Source organism: Sander lucioperca, chromosome 15 (assembly GCF_008315115.2).
Source record: "Sander lucioperca isolate FBNREF2018 chromosome 15, SLUC_FBN_1.2, whole genome shotgun sequence".
In the NCBI taxonomy this organism is placed as follows: domain Eukaryota; kingdom Metazoa; phylum Chordata; class Actinopteri; order Perciformes; family Percidae; genus Sander; species Sander lucioperca.
This window is the reverse complement of record NC_050187.1, coordinates 3,192,229-3,219,015: the sequence shown is the minus strand read 5'-3', so window position 1 is coordinate 3,219,015 and position 26,787 is coordinate 3,192,229. Positions and strand designations below refer to the sequence as shown.

At 41.1% G+C, this 26,787-nt stretch overlaps 1 protein-coding gene across 1 annotated transcript in view; it reads right to left on the bottom strand.

Moving 5' to 3' along the window:
- Positions 1 to 25,945, bottom strand: part of asrgl1 (asparaginase and isoaspartyl peptidase 1) — a 31,828-nt gene extending 5,883 nt beyond the window's left edge. Inside the window, exons 1-7 of the mRNA XM_031291152.2 lie at positions 25,927 to 25,945; positions 24,487 to 24,682; positions 22,146 to 22,288; positions 16,100 to 16,254; positions 14,576 to 14,697; positions 12,081 to 12,191; positions 6,483 to 6,788 (exon numbers count right to left, since the gene is read on the bottom strand). Of these exons, the coding sequence (XP_031147012.1) occupies positions 6,574 to 6,788; positions 12,081 to 12,191; positions 14,576 to 14,697; positions 16,100 to 16,254; positions 22,146 to 22,288; positions 24,487 to 24,673 (933 nt within the window). The 5' untranslated portion in view covers positions 24,674 to 24,682; positions 25,927 to 25,945 and the 3' untranslated portion in view covers positions 6,483 to 6,573. The remainder of the gene's footprint in view (positions 1 to 6,482; positions 6,789 to 12,080; positions 12,192 to 14,575; positions 14,698 to 16,099; positions 16,255 to 22,145; positions 22,289 to 24,486; positions 24,683 to 25,926) is intronic.
- Positions 25,946 to 26,787: the final 842 nt, after the last annotated feature.

Genomic DNA, 26,787 nt, shown 5'->3' with positions numbered 1-26,787 from the left:
GTGCCCGTTCCTGGGAGCCAAAACCGACACCACGCAGCTGGAGGCCCAGGCCGTACTGCTGGGGCCGCTGGAGGGAAGGGAAGCCTGGGAGAACCAGAACCAGGAAAAAAGCGGAGCGGACCGTCAAAGCCTGTTGAAGTTTAAATCACAGGTTTCCTAAAGGGAGTCTGGCGGGACTCGGCCTGTGGACGACGAAACCTGACTTTTAGTCTCGTTAAATAAATAAATACACGCAGAAATAAATGAATCAATAGTGGAGGAGTGAGCCTGGACATTTCAGTCTGTTTAAACTTCACATTGAAGCAGAAACTCTTAGTTCAGAAGGGTGAAGTTTCTGTTTGGACTCAGATCTGTGAACTGATTATAATAAATATTCTTTGTATCAACACATTAATAAGTCTCTTTGTTTAGTTTGTTACTGTACATTATTATAAAGCTACACTTTTAAATCACAAACAAAACTAACTAATATTTTTATAAACGCTGTAAGAAACGATCAGATAGAGTTGATAAAAATAGACTCAAATAATAATTAACTATTTTGTGTTTTAATGTGGAAACATGTTGTATAAACTCAGGGGACTGGCTCTTACATCACATTGTATTGCAGCCTTGCTGATATACAAAGTAAACCAATACCATTCAAATGTTTAAATTAATTAACATATATTAGGTTAGGTATGTATTAGGTATTATTATTGTATTAGGTATGACTAATAAACCTAGGCCTACTAGCACTAGGCATTATATTTTGAACATGAATTATATTAATATCAAAAGCTTAAATTTTCTCTGGACTCGATCATAAATACATGTCTGACCTTTGGAACGAACTAAAAAAACTAGAAAATCGTATGAGATTTTGACGATTTATGATTATATTTCCGTTAGACCTTTGCCTACATTGACATCAGCATCAATGTAGAGCAGTGGCTTCCCCACGCCAAGATGCCAGCTCTATTGACACATTTGTTCCAATGAACAGCAGTAGCCAAGGCGACATCTAGTCATATTTTATATATATATATATATATATATATATATATATATATGAGTCTCTGGGTCAAGGCGAGGCAAGCACTTCTTCCTCGTTTCATGGCAGGTTCTGTACTCCAAAACTTAGGTGCTGATTGGCCGAAGAGGAGTACGGCGTATCTTCGCCACTGAACTCTATATATCGATCTGCACTCGAATGCTCTTCCTTCATCCTCCAACTACCCGGATGTCTGTCTCAGTAACTTGAAATTGAATTTGGTGATCTGAATCTGAATTGTGAGAACTGAATGTGAAGATATATAGAGAGTTGAATTTTCAGTGAGGATCAAATTTGATTGGACTTCAGTTCCAAACGAATACATTCAATTTCAAATTATACTATTCAGATTCAGTTTTTCAATGCAATGATTCAAATTAAGCAATACAATTTCAAATTATGTGATTCAAATTCAGTTTTTTAATGCAGTTATTCAAGTTTAGCAATTCAAATTCAAATATGAATGATTCAAATTCAGTTTCTGGTGGCACATATTTCAGCCTATACAGTAGCCCCACCCACTGCAGAGAGCCGACAGCCAGGATGGAAACGGCAGCGACTTTTAAATCGTAAAGTCTACATTGCTGTTAAAATGTATCGGACAGTCTGAAATGTTTTGCACGGTCTTTCGCTGTACGTTTTGTTGGTAAATGAGTCACACACACGTCTCGTCTTCATATCAAAAACAAGGAAATGGTCAACCCGTTCTCACTCCCGATTGGTCATTGGCTGTCAGAATGCACGTGGGACTGCTGTGATTGGTTGAAGTCGCGGGAAACTTCAGGTTATTGGTCAAATGTGTGGAAAAGTTGCGGTGATTGATCAGAATTGCGAGTCGCACCAAATTCGCGGTGATTGGTTGAATTTGGTGAATTGGCGCGATCGCTACATCGCGAAATCCTGGAGGAACTGAATAGTGGTTATTTTGGCCATATTGATGACAGAAAGAAATGTTGTTGGTGCGTACAGCTCTACACCGGCGGGTAACGCGAGTAAACCCAAAGATCCAAATATGATGAACACAGCATGAGCAATGTGTATCCATGGCAGTGTGTGCATTAATATAGCTGTGAACTTGTTTTTGGGGTGTTGTCCGTGTTTTTATCTTAAACTTTGACCCACTCACTGTTTTCACTTCATTCACTTTGGTCACCTAAAAATATTTTGTTCAATGTTCTGCCAACCAAGCTACCTAGCTGCCGCTAGCGTAAGTTGTGAACTAAAGTGATGGTTCGGAGTAATTTCACCCTAGGCTTCTTTGCACCTTGACCTCGAGCCAAACAACCCCCCATAAGCTTTTTTCCCTTGTTATAACGTTGGTCGAGTTAGCGTTATCAACTGGTTAGCTTAGTGCAGGCGCTAATGGATCCACGTTTGTATCTCGTAAATTACCCCACTAATAATGCCCGGAATGATACCAAACTTCTACAGTAGTACACATAGTTTCTGTACTTATAAAACGAGGCATTAGAAAGTTTGTAACTACACCAGAAGTATATTTAAATAACACTTGCCTGATGGAAACTCCTCTTGGCTGCTACCACGCGAGATGCCGCAAGATCACACACAGAGCACATCTATTGCTTTTAAACCGCAGCCGGGATATATACAACTGTGTGGCATCTTGTCCTTTCGCCTCACGCTGCAGTAGCTGCTTCTGCTGTTCACTCGCTTCTTGATTCTTCTTTACCGGTAGTCTCTTCCGGCAATAGATGTTGTGCTTTGTGCGGGATCTTGTGCGATAGCGCGGTAGCAGCTGAGAGGAGTATCCATAGGGCAGGTGTTATTTAAATATACTTCTGGTGTAGTTACAAACTTTCCAATACCTCGTTTTATAAGTAAATAACCTATTTGTACTACTGTAGAAGTTTGGTATCATTACGGGCATTATTAGTGGGGTAATTTACGAGATACAAACATGGATCCATTAGCGCCTGCACTAAGCTAACCAGCTGATAACGCTAACTCGACCAAGGGAATAAAGCTTATGGGGGGTTGTTTGGCTTGAGGTCAAGGTGCAAAGCAGCCTAGGGTGAAATTACTCCAAACCATCACTTTAAGGGAAAGTCCGCCGAGGGTTGCAAACTTTCCCCCTTTAGCGTTTATCTTAGCGCAGCGCCATTGCGACCATAAACACTGACTTTGCAGTGTCATCCTCCCCAGCTCCACCCTCTTGTCAAATATCGCCACGTCAGATTCTAAAAAACCAAGATGGTGACATTCGAGGCTTCAAAACGTCAGTCCACAAACCAATGGGTGATGTCACGGATGCTACATTCAATAATTTTTTACACTCTATATGAAATAAACAGCAGAGGTCTAAATAGTGTCTGGTAGCCCCATGCAGACGGCTTGTGGCTGACTTCAGTGGCCTCTCCATGTTTACTTTTGTATGACGGCGTGCTGCGTGTGACATCTTTTGCTCAGATCGCAGATCGGATGAACGGTTCTCGAGATATTCGAATGATAGACAGCCGGACACAGTCACACACACACAGACAGAGATATTCTCCCAACGTGCTACTGGCTCCAGACTTGCAGCTACTCCTCCTCTCAGTGCATTTTAATAGCACTGCAGCTCAGTGAGCTGACCATGGTGCTGAAATACAAATCTGTGAGCTGATTTTACAATCCACTATGAACTTAGTGATACAGTGAGCCTCTAACTAAAATGTTGTACACTGACATACTGTAAATGTCACCCTATAGCCATACATGTGCAGGGCTATGTGGTAAACCTCAGGCTCCATTCAGATTGTTTTTCAGCATGAGGTAGTCTGTGTGTGTGTGTGTGTGTGTGTGTGTGTTTGGTGCGAGCTGGGAACTGCTGGAAGGATAGATAAGGAGGAAGGGCAGAAAGAAGCAAGGAGGGAGGGGGAGAGAGAGAGAGAGGGCGGGAGGGAGGGAAGAGAAAAAAGCTCAGCTTGCTGTGGGTTTAGCTTAAGGACAAACTATAAATAGTAACAAGAGTTTATTTATAATATTGCACAGCAAAGATTAACCCGATCACATACTGCTGCTGACTCTGGATACAAAGTGTCAAATGACGATGCATTCTGGCTGAGTTGTGTTTTGACCCAACTCAACCGAAAAAAAAGTGTAATATCAGGCCTAAGACCGGTCAAAAATGCAGAACTTTGTGCAAACTAAGGCAGTCATTGTAAATGTTAATCAAGTTAACGTACACACGTTTTAAAAAAAAAAAAAATGCAGCAAAAGAACAAAACAAAATGTCTCAGGGTTTGAGAGAAAGAGAAATTCTTCAAGAGAAGTCATGCAAACTGTGTGTTGTGTTTCAGTGTTGACTTGTATTTCAACAGCCCCATCTAGTGGATCCAAAAGGGTAACACATACAGTCAGAGCTCAACACATCAGTGCACCTCTACACACAGACTATGGGTAAATGAAGCATGAAACTGACAATGGTCTGGGATTAAAGACATTTATTGTCAAGAATCAGTGTTTTCCTAACACACAGCATTGACGATCATCATCTGACCAGCAGCACTTCACAGATACTGGCTCTGGTTCAGACGTTGGAGTGATGGCCGTGTTACAGTACAACACTACTACAGAAAAATCACATGGATTCTCTTATTAAATACATTTAATTATAGAATGCCTTTTTTGTTATAAGTTTTTTTTGTGTCATTTGATAATCACACACATAAAATACTTATATTTCATTTGATTTCTAAATACTCTGCTAAAAAAACTCAATCAGTGATCAATTTCCTATTCATTACCATTTTGAAACATTCTATATTTTGCTAAAGTTTAACAATCTAAGATACAACACTGAAATTTACTAAATCATATCAAAGCCAAATTCATTCTGAACAGATTAGGGCTGAAATGATTCCTTAAGTAACTCGAGTAATTTGATTATTAAAAACCATAGATGCAGTTTTTCTTACGGCAACTGACGATGTGTGTACAGGTGACGTGACGCAGACAACAGGTATTGCAAAATGGAAGAAGAGATCACAAGGATTCTGAGTGACAGAGCGCTCTGGCGGTCATTCGGGATTCATAGACCGTAGTTACATTCATAACTTTTGTTCTATTTCATCCCTGGTGACCACCAGAGGCGGTGTTTAAAGCACTGCATGACTTATACCAGCAGAGTCACGAGGAATCCTAAATACCCACCTCATTGAGGAGATTAAGGGGACCCTGGAAGGAGGACCACCCCCAGTAGATGGGTAATGGCAATACTGACCATAGTGAATCTGGAGAATGTGCCCAGTTATGCTCATGATGCAGCGGCACAAATGCTCTCCAGGGGTACATCTCTCAGGGCAGCCAATGACATGGAAACACTCCTAGTAGAGTGGCACCTCATGCCAGATAGCAGGGGATGGTTACTCGTCCCATATGCATGGCTAATGCCATCCACAACCCAGTGGGAGCTCTCTCCAAGCAAGCTCAACCTTTATTCGGGCCATCATAGCAGAGGAACAGCTGTTCTGAATGCAGAATGCCCGTGGTAGCTGCAAAATATAGGCTCTCAGGGCCTGTACTGGGCACACAATTTCCAGCTTGTTCCCTCCCTTGTCTGTCAGGAAGAGGGACACCAGATTGTGACTTCCCACTGTGCCACTGTCAACCTTAGCATGTCAACATTATATTGCAGCAACATACACTTTCAGGATAGAAGGAGACCTGCTGTCATCCAAGAGGGACTGCATGAACTCCAGGATGGTAGAAACGGTGTACTGGGTCCTCACTCCGGCCTGTACACCAATGACAGAAGAGGCTCTATGCATGCATCACTTCCGCATTGGCGTAAGGATGCTTGGACATTTCCGGTTACCGGAAGAAAACATTAGACAGTGACAGTAGACCGTTATGATGGCAGAGATGAAGTTTACAAGGTATTTGCTGGAGTTGCCTAAAGTATCTGTTAATAATATACGGAGGGTCGTCCGGCCATCCAGTACGACACCACGTAGCAAATTGGATAAAGGCTTCAAATTTTACGTTTCTTAATTTCTTTGCAACTTTGAAGGTAATTTGCTAACGCTAGCTAGCCTGAGCTAGAAGCCTTGCTTTGGTGTATTAAGTCATGACTCCGTCCAGCTTCAGGTTAATCATGCTTTAAATAAAGTCTAACCATGTGTATATACCTCTCACGTCATGTGTTTGTACTTTTATGAAAGTATCAGGTAAAAACAGGGCTACAAATGAGATCTCTGTGAGAGCCCAGCATACTCCTAGCCAACTATTATGTAGCTGCATGCTAACACGACATAGCTGTAATCTTGGCCAATGCTGGTCATTTCTCCCCAAAATCCTGCCACTTTATTGCTGGGACATGTCCGGTTGTGTAGTATTTGGTTTAGAATCCTTTATTGGTGATTTTTCACAGTACAAAGTCCTGCTATATACATACAGTGTATAGCTATATATACTCGGCTGTTACCGTGAAAAATCACCAATAAAAGGCTACCAATATTTGTATGAGTTTCAAGCAGTATTATTATTCTTGATTCAGTGCAAAATCTAAGCTTACAAATATGAAACCTATTTGGGTTATATCAGAGTGGGTCATCGATGCTCTGGGTGAAGTGTTCCCCAGTGTACAGACCATAGTGCAGGATATCTTTCTGGGCTGCAGCCCAGGCCATCTGCAGACTGGAGAAGCGAGCGGCCCATTGGCCCTGAGGGTCCACTGTCACCACCCCACCCAGCCCACCTACTCTGGACTTCATGTAGGCCAGAGCTAAATCACTGGCAGCCTCTACTGACTGACCTGAGAACAGAGGAGAGAAGAAATTAGATTATAAATCAGTAAAGAAGTGTCATCAAGATGTCAGTGGTCAACCAAGTCACAGCAACAACTCTGATTGAGAACAAATCACCTTCTCTGTGTATATGCAGATTTCACCGCCGACTGCTACTCGCGTTCAATAGTGGTCTTAAATAGTAGTTTCCTATTGTTAAGGCTTTACATTTGTTATTTTATTTATATCCTGAGACTTTACCATATTCTTCAATTGTTTTCTTTAGTTTATGCACTGATTCCTCTGGTGATGTTAGATACATTATTATATTTTCTGCGGAAAGTGCTAATTTGTGCATTTGTTTTCCTAACTGTATACCTTTTATATCTACATTTTGTCTAACTGCTACTGCGAACACTTCAATATATACAGTATAGCAAATAAAACGGAGGAGAAGTTCTCCCAGCCTGGTTCCTCTTTGTATTGTAAATCTTCTTGACAGTGTGCCGTTCATTTGTACTGAAAAATTTGGAAATTGGATTGCTGTAAATTGCTTGTAACCATAGTTAAAACTTCTTGTTGAAGCCAACACTGTTGGGGTCTTAAACATGAAAGGCTAACTCACTAAATCAAAAGCCATCTCCGCATCTAATGTTATTAACAAAAAGTCTTGATTTTGCTTTTGAGCATAATCAATTAAATGTATGGTTCACCTAATATTGTCGGTGTAATCGTGCTTTGTTTCTTGAATGTACTTTTATTGTTTATGTTTACAATGTGTTTCTATGCTTCTGTAAAGCACTTTGAGCTGCCTTGTGTATGAATTGTGACCTTTAGATTTATTGACCAATATTGCTGATATTATTTTATCGTCAGTGTTAAGCAGTTATATGGGCCTGTATAAGGAACACTTGTAGCATCCTTCCCTTCTTTATAGATGATTGTTATTATTATAGTAGTAATGGAGTAGATCAGTAATAACACAGCATACATGAAAAGACAGTCTATATGAATGATAAATGCTGAGATGAAGTAAAGATTCAACGTACAGTTTGTGGACTTTGCCTAGCACGGACTTGTAAATGAGTTGGTACCAGTGAGTTAGGTGTCTAGTGTGTAACAAGGGCCAGCCAACTAATGCATAGAGGTTGCAGTGGTGGGTGTTATAAGGGGCTCTGGTCACAAAACGTATGGCACTGTGGTAGACAACATCCAGTTTTTTCAGGAGAGAGTTTGAGGCAGTTCTGTAAATTACATCACTGAAATCGAGAATTGGTAAAATTGTCTTTTTCACCAAAGTGAGTTTGGCAGCGTAAGTGAAGGAGGCCCTGTTGTGGAATAGAAAACCAACCCTAGACTTAACTTTAGATTGGAGGTGGTTTATGTGTTGCTGGAAGGAGAGGGAACTGTAATGGTAACTGGAATAGTAAACCAGACACCTAAGTATTTGTACACTGCCACAATTTCTAATTCCAACCCATCGAGTGTGGTAATACTAATCGGATGGGCAGGGGTGGGCAGTGATCGATTGAAAAGCATGAACGTGGTTTTGCCAGAGTTTAGAAGTAATTGGAGGTTTCGGAAGGTGTGCTGAATGGCATTGAAGCTCTCCTGGAGGTTTGATAGCACATTATCCAATGAGGGGCCGGATGTGTACAGGATGGTGTGGTCTGCATAGAGGTGGATTTGAGAGTGCCCAACAGTGCAACATTATAGAGGATTGCCATGTATGTGCCCATTCTCCTCTAATGCATTATAACATTTTAATAGTAAAGGAGTTATTTGCCTAAGAATTCTTTTATAAAATGTGTTTGTTAATCCGTCATCTCCTGGAGATTTTCCTGCTTTCAGTCCCTGTATTTGTTGTTTGATTTCTGTTTTGTTTTTTTATTTAGTATTTTTTGTATCACTATTGGTAGGTTAAGGTTACTCAAATATGTATTATTTAATTTCTATCCACTTTTGTCCTACGTTTATAAGCCTACATCGTAACTTTCCTGTTGTGTAAACCTCAATCTATCAATTAGGGCCAAAAATCATATCTCAGTATCTTTTGGCCTAATGGCGATACATGATAAATAGTATCTCGGTATTTTTTTCAAAGTGAGCTAAATCTTCAACTGTAAGTCAAAGCCACATGTGATATGTCACAAGCACTTTATTAAAATGAAAATAAAATGCAAAAACATACAAAATACAAAAAAAAATACAGGTGCAACACATGTAAATGAAAAATTATCTAAAATAATTAGCCTTTATTAAATAAAAAAGGCCTATCTCTGAGAAAGCTCCTTCAGTTGCTTTCAACAACAGTAACAGACTAAAAGATTGATTAAATTAATTGATTAAAAGAGGGAGTGAGATTGAGAGAGATGCTCATAGACAAGAGAGGGAGCGTGTGATGGACGGACCATAAAGCGATTGTTACTGTACAGTTCTCTGGTTTATCAGTGAAGTGTCTGAACAGACTGGATTCTCTACTCACAGAGTGAAGACTGATTCATTATGAACAGGTCCAGGCAGCACGGGTTAAATGCGCAGGCCATCGTCATTACAAACATCTTGTGTATGTAATGTTTGTATCGTAACTGCGCTGTATTTTTATGAACTATCATAATCTGGCCAAGGGTCACATCTCTCGCCCTGGTCCAGCAACCCCTTTTCATAGAACTCATAGAACTTAAGTTAGTTACATCCAGTAACTACTGTTCTTTCCGGTTTTTCGTCGCGTTTTTAGCGGGCCGCCACAACAGAAAGTTACCAGCGGAAACACAGATACAAATACAGGTTTTCCTCTAATGCTTAACAAAATATACAGCTGTGTTAATCAAAATTAAAACTGTAGACAAATGTCAGCAGTGTTAATAAAAATTAAAACTGTAGACAAATGTCAGCAGTGTGGACCGGCGCTGCTGCAGGAGAGCCTGTGAGTGGGGGCGAGGCTGCGTGGAGAGTGAGAGGAGAAATGCAAACACAGGCACAGTTTTACAGAAGAAATGGGTCACGTAACGCAACATTAAACTATATCGATATAAACTGTATTGTCTAATCCCATATCTTGTTTGAAAATATACTGATAAACCGCCCAGCCCGTGTCAATCTCCAATGTGCATATTTGATCTAATTCAAGACGCTTTTCTGTTAGTACTATTTGTCTTTCTATGTTTATCCTCCATACGTTTCATCGATCTATGCCCGGGTACGGTACTCTAATCAAACAACTGGACTGTGGGGTCAAGTGTACTGGGATCCAGGCCCGTGTCCCTGAGGTTAAAGGAGAACTCCAGCCGATTTTTACCTGAATCTTGACCACTAGATTTTTCCGAGTACTGTCGCTAGGGGAAAAAAACGACCAAAATCGGTGCTAGCAAACTGGAGTTGCTGCAGCTATGGCCAGAGCTCCCAGTTAGCTAAAATGCCAGTTGTGGGGGCAACTCGCTGGAAATCGCTATGTTCGTGACTGCTGTGTTTTGATTATCACTGAAACCTGGCTTCACCCGGGGATACCCGATGCTAGCATGCAGCTAGCAGGTCGCACTCTGCTCCGACTGAGGACAGAGGAGAGGAGTCTGTATGTACGTGCATGAAAACTGGTGTAATAATGGGACAATTATAGATAAACACGGTTCCCATGACCTTAGAGTACATGTCTGTAAGAGTCCGGCCTTTTTTTCTACTGAGAGAGCTAACAGTAGTGATCGTCACGGCTGTGTATATTCCACCCGACTGCGGGCCCACCCTGACGGTGTTCATATAATCGCAGGAGACTTTAATAAGGCCAACTTGAAGCACAGAAATTTTAATTGCATTTTGTGTCTGTTAAGAGTAGGGGTGGGCGATATACATCATCTACGATGATATCGTCATTGTTGTGTTAACGATGTGCAAATTGACATTATCGAGTATTTAAATTACTTAGAAAAAAAAACACATCAAAACACACATTGGAACGCTACACATTCACTAATGTCAACAAAGATGGCGGCGCGCGATTGTGCAGCGGCTACTAGCTCTCCTGTCGGGGTATATTTATAAGTACAGCCACACTGAACTAATCAATATAGGACTACGATACAACACAGCCGTTATGAGAACCTTCCAGACGGCTCATAACATCCCGGAGGACATAGCCAGACCGGGCTCTCCGTGGATTGTTGTCGGCAGCTAGCAGGCCGAGCCAGCTACCGGCAGGTTCGAGACAAGAACTCCGGCAAGACCAGAGGAGGAGGACTGTGCATTTTTGTGCATAATGAATGGAGTACCAACAGCAGGATCGTTGCCCAGCACTGCTCACCTGACCTGGAAGCCCTGTCGGCTCCTGTCGGTTTGGCTCACTGCTAACCATAGTGAACAAACTGCAGCGCGATCACCTGGAGGGGATACATATCGTAGCAGGGGACTTTAACAAGGCGTCCTTAAAGTCTGTACTCCCCAGCTTTTTCCAGCATGTAGATTGTGCTACTAGAGGGAAGAACACACTAGACCATGTAGCATACTCTAACATCAAGAAAGCATACAGAACTACTCCTCTCCCTCACCTGGGCCAGTCAGATCACATCCAACTACTCCTGATCTCAGCATCCCGGTCAGAAGGACTATACAGCTAAGTAGAAGGACTATCAAAACCTGGCCTGACACTGCCCTATCCCAGCTCCAGGACTACTCCAATAAGGACATGGTTATGTGCAATATGTTACAGAACAGAGCCCTTTGTTTATTGTTATGATTTCATCTTGCTTGTGTGCTGCACAATTTACATTACAACTGAATGTTTACTCAGAGTTCAATGTTTCTACACTAGTTCAATTAGTATTTTGTATGTCTTTGAATAGTTTTTACTTAATAAGAACTGTTTTCATTCAACATTGTGCCCATTATTATCATCAGTGATTAAGTAACTCTGACTTTTAAAAACACATTTTTAAAGGATATCGTCTAATTATCGTTATCATCAAAATCGCCAAAAATATCTAGATATTATTTTTTGTCCATATTGCCCACCCCTAGTTAAGAGGCACAAAGGCACTCTTTAAAATATGCCCCCACAACTGGCATTTTAGCTAACTGGGAGCTCTGGCCATAGCTGCAGCAACTCCAGTTTGCTAGCACCGATTTTGGTCGTTTTTTTTTTTTTTTCCTATCGACAGAACTCGGAAAAATCTAGCGATCAAGATTCAGGTAAAAAATCGGCCGGAGTTCTCCTTTAAAGCCTCCTGAAACACTTTACTTTTCTGTGCACCCACCTGTTTGCAACAGCAACAAAAAAATGTAACCGTTTATGTGTGTGTGTGTGTGTGTGTGTGTGTGTGTGTGTGTGTTACCTTGCTCCATGTGGAACAGGATGAGTCTGGCTAAAATAACCTTCATGATGGCTTCTCCGTGGCCTGTAGTTGACACTGCTCCCACCTGGTTGTCAGCATAACCTCCACACCCTGCAGTGAGAATTTGAGAAGAAAATGCACATTTAGTGTTAAATTGAATTAATTTTTTAGGTACAAAGTTGTATATTTGTAGTGTAGATGTGACAATACAGTAAGATCGTAAAATTAAATCATACTGTGGTAAATGGGGTATTAATAGCGTCAGAAAATAAAACCTTGGCAACTCTGGTTAGGAATGTAAATTGTAAATGAACAGTTTTATGACTAACCCTTCTTTGCAAAGGGTTACAGAGCAGCAGTTAGTATAGGGATGCTATTACACATCCATTTCACTAGATGGGAAAGTAATGCTAAAGCTGCTTTTCTTTAGAAATACATTGTAGTGGCATTAAACAAACTTTGACACTTTATTGACCATCTGGTCATAGCTACAGTATAATTCAACCTTGCCACATTGTTCTAATTTTCCATACCGATACTGTTAGTGTTCAATGCCGTCATTATTATGGAAGAGTAGCAGCGGTAAATATCAACTCCACAGCTTATAGCACTCGGAGGTTTACACAACAGACAAAGGGTCACCCAGCTCAATTGACTTTGTACACCGACGCATGTATCATTCCTATTTTGCACCCGACACACAGCGGACTTTTCCCTCCACAGACTGACGTCGGTAAATTAGGGAATGAATTTGCGCTCCCGGGGGCGGTTCAGCAAAAAGAGGAGGTGTGTTCCGGCGCAAATGTTCCCTAGTGCAGTTTCAGAAAAAAATTCCACCACAGACCAGGAAAAACCTAGTCTAAAGTCAGTGGCGTGTTATTCAGATGCTATTTTAAGGGCGCATGCTTGACCGTGATGTAGAGTGTGCACACCGCGCATACACTTTGCTTCTCTCATCTCACGGACCCAGCAGTTCCTATTTTGGCAAACCATACATAAATACAAGGAAAAATATGACCTTGTTTTACACAACATTTCCATGAATCATGGATGTGTTGATGACATAAATGAGGAAATATTAGAGGACTTAAGGAGATGTGATGTTGAACTGCATGTGCCGATGCCACTTAACCCAAAAGCCCCAGCAGCAGCACGGGAGAGGAGAAACAGAAGAGCTGCATCGTCTATAGTGAGGTAATCTCGGTCTAATGTTAGACTACATTGCAAAAATATCACCATGCATTCATAACCTCGTGATTCAGTGAGAGTGTGCCCAAAACATCTGAAAGTGTGTTTTTGTGACATTTCTTTATTTACATTTTGTCAAAAAGAAAAATCAATAGCAAACGTCGGTCTCCTCGGCTGTGAACCGCTCCTGGCGTGCGGCCATGGATGCATGTATCATGTTAAGAATCCGCCATTATAATAGCAATCCGCCATGGAACAAGCGCGCCTGTTTTTAAAGGGAATGTGAGATAACGCTCTGATTGGTTTATTGCATGTTACGCCCAAACCACACCTATGAGTGATGTAGCTACTTCAGACCAACCCATTTTAGATTTGCGTTGGGCGCAAGAGTCATTTATCCCGCCGGTATAATAGCAACAGCGCCCGAGATCCGCCCACAAAGCTAATTGCGTTTGGCGTTTGATACTTGCGTTTCAGATCATTAAAATAGGGCCCAAAGGATGATTCATTAAAAGGTTCAGACATGAATCCTGCAGAGGATCCACTCTGTCCAACAGACTAATGGCCAATTACTATTTTACTTACCTGGGATATCATTTTTAGGCAAATTACTATTTAACTGTTATAATTGTTTTGTTTCAATGTCCTATGTTTGTGATTTTCATCATGATGATGACTGAATTGTAGTTTCAACTTTTTGTTTTCAGGGTCATCTTTTAGCAGATAGCCTTTGTTTCTCTGTTTCAGAGCGAGGCTGTACTTAGCCACTGACTCATGAAAGTGTAATCACTTATTTACTGATAGTGACAGATTAGACAGGCCTGAAGGTGCCAGAAGCCACTTCTGTGGATTGTATTTACTGGCCCGAGCATTGGGCAATCCTAATTGTTGGACCCGGTTGTGAGCGAGTGAGCCGGGCAGACGCAGCAGGAGAGTGGGGGCGGGGTTACCCAGAGTGTTTGAGAGAGGAGAGATGCAAACAGTGGCACAGCTTCACGGAAGAAATAGGTTATTTAACGCAACATCAAACTATATCATTGTAAATGGTACTGTCTCATCCCATATCTCGTTTGAAAGTATATCAATATAATACAAAGTCAACAATATAAGGATCAAAAGTTGCACTCTGCAACATGTGTCAGCAGTGTTGAAATGTATGCTGTTAGCAAACACAGAGCTCATGGTTTTGTTTACTAATTAACCAGAGATGCCGGTCAAAGGTCCCGGTTGTCAGACTATGATGTCCATTGCTCTCTCTCTCTCTTTCTCTCTCGCTCTCTCTCCTAACTATATGTGTGAGGACTGACCTATGCAGGGTGTGTCACCCACCCGTCCCTCCATCTTGTTCAGCATCCCACCAGTGGAGGTTGCACAGGCTACGTTGCCCTCACTATCGACTGCCACTGCTCCAACCGTGCCCATCTTCCCCCTACACAACAAAACATACGGGAAAAATAGAATTAGGTTCGAATTACTTCATTTTATTCTAAAGAATGCCGTAGGTTTAATCAGTTTGACACAGTAAACTCGTCACCAAGTAATTTTTGAGTATCAGGTCCTCACTGCTCTCGGCTCTGAAAAGTGTGTAGCTTGCTCTTTTGTGGAGAATGCAGCTGTAGTCAGCTGGGAGTTACAGCAATCCCAATGAATTCCAATGATGACCCAGAGTCACGGCAAAACAACCTGCAAACATCCACGGAAGCTCCTCAAACTTCTGCTGCATAATCCAAATTGCCATGGTGGATTTGTGTGCTCAGTATGTTCCAGAAATTTCCCACTAAATGTTGACTTTGATGCTTCAGGGGGTTCTGAGATACGAGGAGGCAATACAGTAGTGTATTTAGTTATGTCCAGGAGAACCTGTGGGGGCTTTTCATTCAGCTAATTATCCTCCCTCCTGTCCTCCTTCCTCAAACCCAGAAATGGAAAACATGCCACCTTTGAGGATGTTCCACTGGCTTAAATGTTTCGAGCAAGGACCCCCAGGTGTATCCTATGACGAGTTTTTTACGAAACTCCTGTCACAATCTGTTTACTGATTGGTCAGCTGGTCTGATGAGACAGTTAAAGGATTGACTGCTGTGCAATCACCTTAAAAGGACAGACAGTATGGATCAACATGTAAGGGCGCTGACACACAGAGCCGATTATCGGCCGTCGGACCGTCTGGCCGACTCAAGTCTGTTCGGTGTGTCCCGTGCCGTCGCCCGTCGGAGGAGCCGTCGGCCTTCATTTCCCGGAAATGGCGAGTGGATGAGCTGCTCAAAATCTGACAAAAATCTTTTTAACGGACCTTTGTTGATCTGAAATGAAGACAGATTCAGCAACTGCACGGCCTTTTTCTCGCTTAAAATGTTTTCAGAAACACGTTTCGGTGAACTATTTTAGTACAATATGAGATCGTATTCTGAACAAGCGGCTCTGACAGTCTGGCTGTGAATTTCCGGAGAAAAAAGACCCACGTGACACGTTCGTCCAATCAGCTGCCGGTTTTCATTTTCTGGGAAACAATCATAGACTGTTAATAGAAACAATACAGAGAAGCGCCGCCTGCTGCTATGGAGACGTATTACGTTTCGCGTACGCGCAGAGCGTACGCTCAAGTCGGCGTCGCCTCAGTGTGTTTTGAGGCGTTTTTTGGACCTCGGAGAGCCGACTGATCAGTCCGACTGCCTTTTCTGCCGACGGTCGGCCGTCTGGTTGGTGTGTAAGCACCTTAAGAAGTATATAATGATGCAGGAGTGGATTGAGAAGTTGTTATGGACGTCTTGACGTGGTTTTTGCCATGTTGCATTTGAAACTGCTGTAAATCCAAACCGACTATGACTCACATTTGACACTCCACAGGGTTGGCATCAGGTGCCAGGTTCTTTTTCCAGCGCATGCGAGAGTAGTCGGTGATGAGGGACTCTAGAGGCACCTCAGGGACACCCATGGACCGGGCGAACTGATTGGCCCCCTCTGCGGTCAGACATGCATGACCTGTCTGAAATGGAGATCAAAGAGATGAAATAGAGATCAAAGTTCACGTCTATAAAACACATCTTTAAACTTATAACAAAAAAATGTGTACATGGAAAACATTATTTTTTTTTTTTCTCATAGTATTTTTTTTTGAAATTTTCTTTTAGGTTATACAAAATAAATTCCATTTCAGCAGTTCAAGTCTTCTAGCCAGGAGCGTAGCAAAGGCCGTCATGTTTCTACTGCTTTAGTTGAGATGGAGATCCTACGGTACCGTGCGAAATATTGCTATTATGGCAAGAGGTTCTATGAATATTTCTAGGATATCAGAAAAGAATAGTGGTTAGGGATGTAACGATTACCGGTGTAATGGTAAACCACGGTCAAAATGTTGATGATAACAATTACCGTTTTCATTTAAAATATAATTTTTATCACAGTGGATTACCACGGTGTGGAAACCGCATGTTCCCAGCTTCATCCGAGTCTCCTCAAGTTGGGCGTACTGCGTAGCCAGTGTGTTTCTTGAAGTTGGAATCATGGGGGAAGTAGGAGATGACAGCGCTCAGGACATTTATCAGCCCTGTAAAAAAGTAGTAACACTTGCTCTCTCTCCTGAGATGATGTGACGAGAGTCATCGCTTTGATCTCCTGCCAATCACTCACGCTCAGACAGGAGAAGGACAGAACGGCAGTAAACAGACTTTTTTCTTTATCATTCCTTTCCCGTTTTCGGACTTATTGAAGTGATGTGTGTAGCCCAGAACGTAAGTTAAAACTATTCTGTAGCTTGCTAAACTGTCATGGGTTTTACTGCCTCGTTATCTGTGTAAACATTAAAGCTACGTTTATTCATATTTCAATAAGTGTTCTGCTACGATTTGGTACCAAGGTGCAATCGCCAGTAAACAGACTAGCGCTGTGGAGCCACGTGCTTAGCGATTAAAGGTGTATTTGCTCTGTTACTATGGCTATATGTGCTGTAATAGATGTGGCTTATTCTCAGTTTGTGTTACTTAGCAATATGTTACATTTATGTTAATTATTACAGAGAAATTAATGTAACTCTTAGTATTGTTTCTTGTTATATGCTGGTAGCTATAACATTTAGTTTTGGTAAATAATGTTCATAGTAAGTCAGATGCTTATTAACGTGCATTATTATTTGCTTATATTTCAGAACCACATCCAACTTCACATGTAACGTCAAATACAACTTCATAGTTAACTTCATGTTGGAGTTGTTAATAAATCTTCCTGGATCTCAAAGTCAGACTGGTTCAAGTTCTTACCGGACACCCTACAGTGGGCCGGTGTTTCAGCAGCCAGTTTTCACAGTTTTTACAAGCCTATTGCCTATATTTTTGTAATATAATAAACACTGTTACACTTTTTGAAACTATTTCAGCTTGGGTAGGCTTATCAGTGCTTTCTGAACATATTGAACATGCTTTTAAAAATACTGCGATAATACCGAAAACCGTGATCATTTTGGTCACTATAACCGTGAGGTTAAATTTTCATACCGTTACATCCATAATGTGGTGTAATAGTTGATCCGTGGTCCATACGGATCAACACTCACGGTTCGGAATGCATGTGAGCCACGGATTAATTGCAAAGTTTACCAACGCAGATTTTGGTGCCACTTAAATGCCTGTGCTGCTCTCTGATGCTCCAAAGGTTAGAGGCAACAGAAGCATTGCTGCATGTCACGCTAGTTAACACAGTAGCACGGTTAAAATGCTGACAGCTAAACAGTGTAAAAGTGTGTCTGTATTTCACTGTAGAGGATTCCAACACTGGGACGTACAACAGTCTGCAGCTAAAGACACAAACAAGCACTTGGCCACTGCTGTTGGCGGTAAAACAACACAGACAAGACTACATGGTGCTTTTACTTGAAACTGGTAAACCTTATGGTGCATTCAAAGTTATTGTAAAATATCATTTTCTCTTGTGTTTTTGTCGTTAAACAGAAATTTACTGGTGAAATATGTTATTGTTATACAGTTGTGTTCAAAATAATAGCAGTCCAACATCACTAACCTCATAAATCAAATTTTTTGGTAGAAGTGATATTTCTACATGGCAAATAATTGACTACTAAGTGTTGTAGAGTCATAGAAAACCAACAGACCCAACAGTCATGACATGCATGCTGCTCATTCTGTGTAATTGAATCTGTAACTGAAAGGGGCATGTTCAAAATAATAGCAGTGTTGTGTTCAATTAGTGAGGTGATTGATTCTGTGAAGAAACAGGTGTCAATTATGGCCCATATTTAAGGAAGGAAGGAAGCAAATGTTGTGCATGCTGGTTATAGTGCATTTCACACTGAAATACTCAGCAAAATGGGTCGTTCCAGACATTGCTCTGAGGAACAGCGGACTGATTAAAAAGTTGATTGGAGAGGGGAAAACATATAAAGAAGTGCAGAAAAGTATAGGCTGCTCAGCCAAAATGATTTCAAATGCCTTGAAATGGCATCCAAAGCCTGAACGATGTGGGAAAAAACTGTCAACTACCATTCGAATGGATCGAAGAAAAGCCAAAATGGCAAAGGCTCAACCAATGATCAGCTCCAGGAAATCAAAGAAGACTTAAACCTTACCTGTGAGTACTGTTACGATCAGAAGAAGGCTATGTGAAGCAAAGCTATCAGTTAGAAGCCCCCGCAAAGTCCCACTGCTGAAAAAAAGACATGTACTGAATAGGTTGAAATTTGCCAAAGGACACATTGACTGGCCAAAGGAGAAATGGGGCAACATTCAGTGGACTGATGAGAGCAAAATTGTTCTTTTTGGGTCTAGGGGCCGCAGACAGTTTGTCCTCCAACCCCCATGCACTGAATTCAAGCCACAGTACACTGTGAAGACAGTAAAGCATGGTGGTGCAAAAATCATGTTATGGGGATTTTTCTCATACTGTGGTGTTGGCCCTATTTATCGCATACCAGTTTCAATACATCAAAATACTTGGGGTCATGTTGCCTTAGGCTGAAGAGGAAATGCCTTTGAAATGGGTCTTTCAACAAGACAATGACCCAAAACACACCAGTAAGCGAGCATAGATTGATGTTGTGGAGTGGCAAGCCCAATCCCCAGACCTCAATCCCATAGAAAACTTGTGGGGTGACATCAAAAATGCTGTTTCTGAGGTAAAACCCAGTAATGCAGAGGAAGTGTGGAATGTAGTTCAATCGTCCTGGGCTGGAATACCTGTTCACAGGTGCCAGAAGTTGGTCGACTCCATGCAACACAGATGTGAAGCAGTTCTCAGAAATAATGGTTGTGCAACTAAATATTAGTACAGTGATTCAAAGTAAAGCAAACCATTGAGACATTTTTCAGTTTATACAGTAAATGTTTGAGTTTGTAAAGAAAAATGCAAATACTGCTATTTTTTTAACAGCCTAATATTCCTTTTTCTTCACTTTCTGTAAAGGTATAACACAAACTTGATCAATTTTGGTCATGTTTTGATTTGGAATTGAATGTGCAGTGTTCCCAATGCATTGATATTATGGACTTAAAATCTATTCTAAGGATTTTGAGAAGAATTATTCACTTTTTTAAACACACTGCTATTATTTTGAACACAACTGTAAGTTATTGTTATTACATTTTTAATTAATCATAAATTCCCCCCTTTTTTGGGCTAATCGGAATATTGATCCTTTACTCAAAACCGTGACTCGAGCCGAACCGTGTTTTTTGTGATCTGTTGCACCCCTAGAAAAGAAGTTCTAGATCTGTTCTGTGAATATAAATCTGTGGATATAAATCTGTTGATTTTGGGCAGAGCCAAAACATACGCGATACAGTGGCTGGTGCTGTGTTTTGAGGTCACTTTTCAACTAGACTGCAGCCATAACAATGGTTAATGCTGGGGATGTGACGAGACACCCAGCTCACGAGATGAGACGAGACACTAGACAGGACAACTCTATTTTACAGAAAACTACAATGAAGAAATAAGACTGGAAAAATAGTCCTTTATTCAACTGAAAGTCACAAAATTAAAACAGAGCACTAAATGGTTCTGCCATAAACTCAAATGACTTGCTTCTCTCCTGTATAACTAACAGTTACACTGTTACTTACTCCATATGTATGGTGGAGAGAGAGTCTCTGTTTTGTACTTGAATTTGTCATTGTACAGTAGACAGAGAGAAATAAAGCTTATTTTACTATTGTTTCACATTGATTACGTTCTAAAGCACAAATAAATTACCATCACTCAACAGATGACTTTTGTGATGACAGAAGCTCTTTTCTCCTCCTCTGCATTTTATTAATTGCAGCACTAAACAAGGAAGTAGGCTACTCTAGTATCGATTTACGACCATTATAGGACGAACGGAGAACATTTCTCTTTGTTTAATATCATTAAAAGTAAAAGGTAGGTTTTGCTGTCCGCTTCTGCACGCTGCGGACGTGTGTGTGTCTCTGCCAAGACAGAGGGAGGGAGGGGGGGAGAGAGAGAGAGAGAGGGAGAGAGAGAGAGAGAGAGAGCGGCGGTTATGGCGGCTAAAACGTTTTTTTTAACGCTGGGTTTTACAGGCAGCTGTTTTCTTAAGCTATCGCTCTGCAAAAGAAAACTCTGTCAACTTGTGAGAACGGGCGGGGGATTTTCTATGCTAATTTCAAGGCTGCTGCTCTGCACTTGTGTACTGATATCACAAGACACTTTTTACCTCGACGAGAAATCTCGTCACGTTTAATCTCGCGATATCTCGTGGAGACAAGATCTCGTCACACCTCTACTTAATGGATGTTATTTTGGTTCTTATTACACAATTCCCAATTTTATGCCTTGACCATCCCATATTTAAATGTACGTACTAGGCCTGCAGCGACGCGTCGATTACGTCGACGCATCGACGTCAAAATTACGTCGACGTCGTATTTTTGCGTCGCCGCTTCGCCACACACACATGTGGGAGACCAAAACATTGCAGGAAACAGCAACCTCCTCACAGAATTCCCAACAAAGCCCTGCAAAAAGCCCCATGAAAAGAAGAAGTCCTAAAAAAACAGCTCGCCCTTAATCATCGAGGGTATGGGAATACTTAAAATATAGTCCCAAGTACTAACGTTAGCTAAATTAATTTCATGTTCGTGTAGTGTGTTGTGTAGCCTGCGCACTTAGGTGGTGCTAGCGAACTATCTTAGCTATCCGTGCAGTTTGTTCGTGCTAGGTTAGTAGCTAACGTTAACGTTAGCTAGCTACTGGCGCCTAGGCAGCTGTGTTTAGCTAACGTTAGTTATCATCTAATGTTGGCTTGAATGGTAGCTAGCTTACAGCTGCAGAACACAGCTATCTATAGTAGCTAACGTTAGCTAACGTGAACGTTAGCTACTAACCTAGCACGAACAAACTGCACAGAGAGCTAAGATGCGTTGGTTAGCCTAGCACCACCAAAGTGCACAGCTGCATTAGCATGTAAACCTACAGAATAGCAGTTAAGAGAGTCAGTTTGATTATGCATCAGGTTTTATGTTGGGACTGTTATGTTGTGTTAAACAATCCAAGGAATGTCTGTACTGTGCACTGCACAGTGTTTTTCTTTTTTGCACTACAACTTGATTTTTTTGAACAAGAGAGTTATGTTGGTACTGTAAAAGAGTAAACAGGCTGGCCTTTCATTTTGTATAACAGTAAAATAATTATTTTATTTTGTGTAAAGCAGAAGATTTTTTGCTGTGCAAAATTGTTTAATAAAATATATTATTAAGAATTTTTTGGTATTTATTTGAGATGCATTATGGTTTTTATTAATCGAGCAACAGAAAAATAATCGTTATATTAATCGTCCAATTAGTCGTTAGATTAGTCGACTAATCGATAAAATAATCGCCCGATTAATCGTTTAATAAATAATCGTTTACCCCCAGCTCTAGTACGTACCTTGTCCATAACCAGTCTTGCTAGCTGGATAGGGTTGGCTATGTTGCGTACAGCAGACACGGCACCACTACCCAGTGTTTTCCCATCCATCACAATGGCATCCATCTCCACCTCTCCTTTGACGTTCAGCACAGACCCACACCCTGAAACATGATTTGAGAAACTATTTGATAGTCTTTCCTCCGGGTACAAAGAAACCTTTGTATACAGAGGTGACATTTGGCCTATTTGTGGAACTACAGGACAACTCATGCAGTAATCATAAAAGTGATCCCCCCCCCCCATCTTGATGCAAAGCAGGAAAGAGCAGGCACTACATTATTCTTAAAGAGCCCCTATTAAACTACTTTTCAACATCATATTTGTACTCTTGGGGTCTACTAGAATAGGTTACTTGCTTTGATGTTCAAAAAACCTACTATAGCTGTGTTCGAAACTGTTCCCTCATTCACAATTCCCTATATAGTGTTTATTAAAGGTCCCATGACATGGTGCTCTTTGGATGCTTTTATATAGACCTTAGTGGTCCACTAATACTGTATCTGAAGTCTCTTTTATATAGACATTAGTGGTCCCCTAATACTGTATCTGAAGTCTCTTTTATATAGACCTTAGTGGTCCACTAATACTGTATCTGAAGTCTCTTTTATATAGGCCTTAGTGGTCCACTAATACTGTATCTGAAGTCTCTTTTATATAGGCCTTAGTGGTCCCCTAATACTGTATCTGAAGTCTCTTTTATATAGGCCTTAGTGGTCCCCTAATACTGTATCTGAAGTCTCTTTTATATAGACCTTAGTGGTCCCCTAATACTGTATCTGAAGTCTCTTTTATATAGGCCTTACTGGTCTCCTAATACTGTATCTGAAGTGTCTTTTATATAGACCTTAGTGGTCCCCTAATACTGTATCAAACGGACTGTTTTACTGGCCACGGGCCGCTTATGTCGAACCCTGACAAATACATAACATGTGTAGGCCTATAGAGAGAAAAAAAAAAAACTTAAGTTGCTCGTCATTTCAGCTGCTTCTGCTCGTCCATTGAGCTGAGGTGGACGTGGACACATTAACGTTAACGCTGTAGTGCTTACCACTGCACATTAGCCTAGCAGCTAGCGGAGTTTCCTTCCGCTCATAGCTTAATCCCGACAAAACCTAAACAGCCTAAACAGAGCAAGCTTATATTGTTTATATTAGAGAGAGCAACAAGTTAGCGGACTGCCGAGTCGCCCTCTCTGCTCTCTGTCTGCTTAGCTGCTAAGACCTCTGCGCTGCGAAGCGTCTGCCCTCGGCATTGTCGGCAAAATTCTTTTTACTTCATTCACAGTAGAGCTTTATGAACTGTCTGTGGAATAGATCAACGGAGAGGAGAGAAAGCAGAGTGGTTGTAAATGACAGCAAAACACAGTAATGCCTCTCACATTGAGCTGAAATGGAAACACTGTGCTAAGGGTTAAGCCAATGTTTTTTCGGGGGTAACGCCATTCACTTTACCGGCGGTATTGACAACAGATATAGCTACTGTGTCTTGAAAAGCTTAAGCTTGTTGTTTTACTGGTTACCTTTAACTCACTTTACATCATCTTTGCTATCTCTTTTTCCTCTCGCTTTTCCTCACAGCTGCACTCATACGGTTAAGATCCATTTGACCGACACGACTGAAGCGTGGTGTTGCGACGTCATACATCCATGGTTGATGCTCCACGTCCTTGACCGGCAGCTGATTGGACGAACGCGTGACGTGGGTCTGGCTTCTCGAGAATTTCAACAGAGTGTCATGGCGGCTCGTTGAGAATACGATCTAGTATTTTACGAAAATAGTTCACCGAAACGTGTTTCTGAAAACATTTTAAGCGAGAAATAGGCCATGTAGTTTCTGAATCTTAATTTCAGATCGAAAAAGGTCAGTTTAAAAGATTTTCGTCTACTTCTACTGGATAGTCGCGTCGCATTCAACAAATTCATTTGCATAAAGATGGGCATCGACGCACAGCATTTTTTCAAATGCAGCACCGCCTTCCCGGAATGCTTTGCATGCACGTTGAAGTCGCTTGACGTCACCCTTAGGAATAGAGTGGAGCGCGGCGCAACAGAAGCGTCGCACGGTCAAATGGATCTGTACCGATATGCTACTCTACGTTAGCGCTTGCTCTCCTTGCGCGACCACACAGGCACTGACATCCCTCATTTAAGGCACCCTGCCATTCTCGCTCTAACTTACACTATAGTCTCGTAAGGGGGTTGCGGTTAACCCCCATACCACGGTGATATGTTGCTTCGTCACCCCGGTAAGAAGAACACTATAACGTCACAGCCCTATGTACACCTCATTTTTACATTACCTGCATTAAAGGAGGGGTTATTCTCCAGCTGGGTCACAGCCTCTACCACAGCGTCCATGCTGCTGCCCCCTCCCTGGAGGATGGTGTACCCTGCGCGGGCTGCTGAGCACACCCCTGAAGTGGAATTTTCTGACCGCTCCTTTGGGATATGACCCGCCCCTCCATGGACCACCACTACTGGAAACATGTCAATCACCTGTGAAGGAAATGTGGAGAGATTAGATGTAACACAGGATGTAGAAACTTGTGTTAAAGAAGCTACGTGTAAAGAACAGTTCTAACATGATCAAGTGAGTTTTATTTCCTGCATTACTGCCTGTTTGGCTCAACTGTAAGTTTCCAAAGACACTATTTCAAATTAAGTCCGGTAAATCTTTTAGGTATGAAAGGTATAAATAAAATGGTAATAGTGAAAGTAAATAGCAACTAGAAGCTGCCAGACAAAGTTGAGTAAAAAGTACAATACTTGCCTCTGAGATGTAGCAGTAGGCTATAAAGTAGCTAAAATGGAAATACTCAAGTAACATTACAAGTACCTCAAATTTGTACTTAAGTACAGCAAGCTACTTAAGTAAGTAAGTACTACATATTACTTACATCACACCACTGGTAATATCCAAATGAATAGCCCTCATTTTGTTCTCTGTCTCATTTAATAATAATATTTTTGTTTTTAAATAACATCTGTAATAAATGTCGTGTTTCTTCACTAAATAGTAACTTAGATAAAAAGATTGGTGTTGCCTCAGCCAATGAAGCCTGTCTCACGTCTTTACTGTATATAGGCCTACCAAACGTTTGGTCTCTCAGATAAACCGCTTTGATACGCTCCAACACGAATTTCACACTAAACTCATAACAAAAAAAATACTGCTTACTTGACTAACCGCAAAATTTGGTGAGACGTAGCTAAGTCTTTTGAAAATGCGTCATAGATTATTTATTTACCGCTGTTTGAATAAAAGTTTACCCTGTAACGTGGTCTCGCGCAAGCCCCCATGGGCTAAACCTTTTACAGTCTGGGTTAGCGTTAAACTAGCGTTTTATTAAAACAGGTGGCTAAAGCAGTTACAGGATACAAATACAAAACGAGAGCCGCTTGGTGAGCTGTGTATCGGTAGCCTATGTCGAATTGACGAGACACATAACGTAAGCCAAGCAAGATGTATAAGGGCTACCATGGCTAATATTTGCACTATCAACCGGTAACGTTAAAACAACCGACCCAGGGCTACGTATAAAACTCAACAATTTACTTAATAGTTTGCTTAATGAAAATACTCAGTGCACCTACTTACCTACAGTCTATGCTACTTACCCTGAAGATTGACCTATTTGCTTACAGCATAACGGAAAGCTAACATTATAGGGGACACGAAAGCCTGCATGCACAGATAATACAAATCATACAAGAAGGAAAATAACTAAGGAGCTTCGCACCAAAATATCACCGTGGGCGAGCAGTGGTAAAGGTCAGAAAAAGCAACATCCCTTCCAGGAAATGACAATAACACTTTCAAAATAAAATAGAACTCTTGATAACATGTAACAGTCTACGTTCAACTTTTATTACTATGTCTATAACATTTTTTAAATGAGATATATAGAAAATATAAGCAATGATATATTTGTAAAATAGCCTAATTTTACGTTCAGTATGGTGGCTTTTACTGAGGAATGTCAAAATCAATGCTGTTAGTCTTTTTTATAAAAATACTAGCAACATTGATTCATACAAATGGAAACAACAATACATTTAAGGAAAAGGTCAAACATTTTATTATAACATAATTTAAGATTTAGATTATTATTAATATTATTATCAGTAGTAGTAGTAGTAGTAGTAGTAGTAGTAGTAATAATAATAATATTAATAATTTATATTAATATTTCATTATATTAATATAAATTATTAATATTATTATTTTTACTATTAAAAAATAGTAAATAAATAATAAATAAATATTAAAAATTATTTTTGGACACTCTCAATCTCTGTACGACCAAAGCGAGAGCTGTGTCCGGGTTCTCGGCAGTAAGTCGGACTCGTTTCAGGTGAGAGTTGGCCTCCGCCAGGGCTGCGCTTTGTCACCAATCCTGTTTGTAGTATTTATGGACAGGATATTGAGGCGTAGTCGGGGTGGAGAGGGGTTGCAGTTCGGTGGGCTGGGGATCTCATCGCTGCTTTTTGCAGATGATGTGGTCCTGATGGCATCATCGGCCTGTGACCTTCAGCACTCACTGGATCGGTTCGCAGCCGAGTGTGAAGCGGCTGGGATGAGGATCAGCACCTCTAAATCG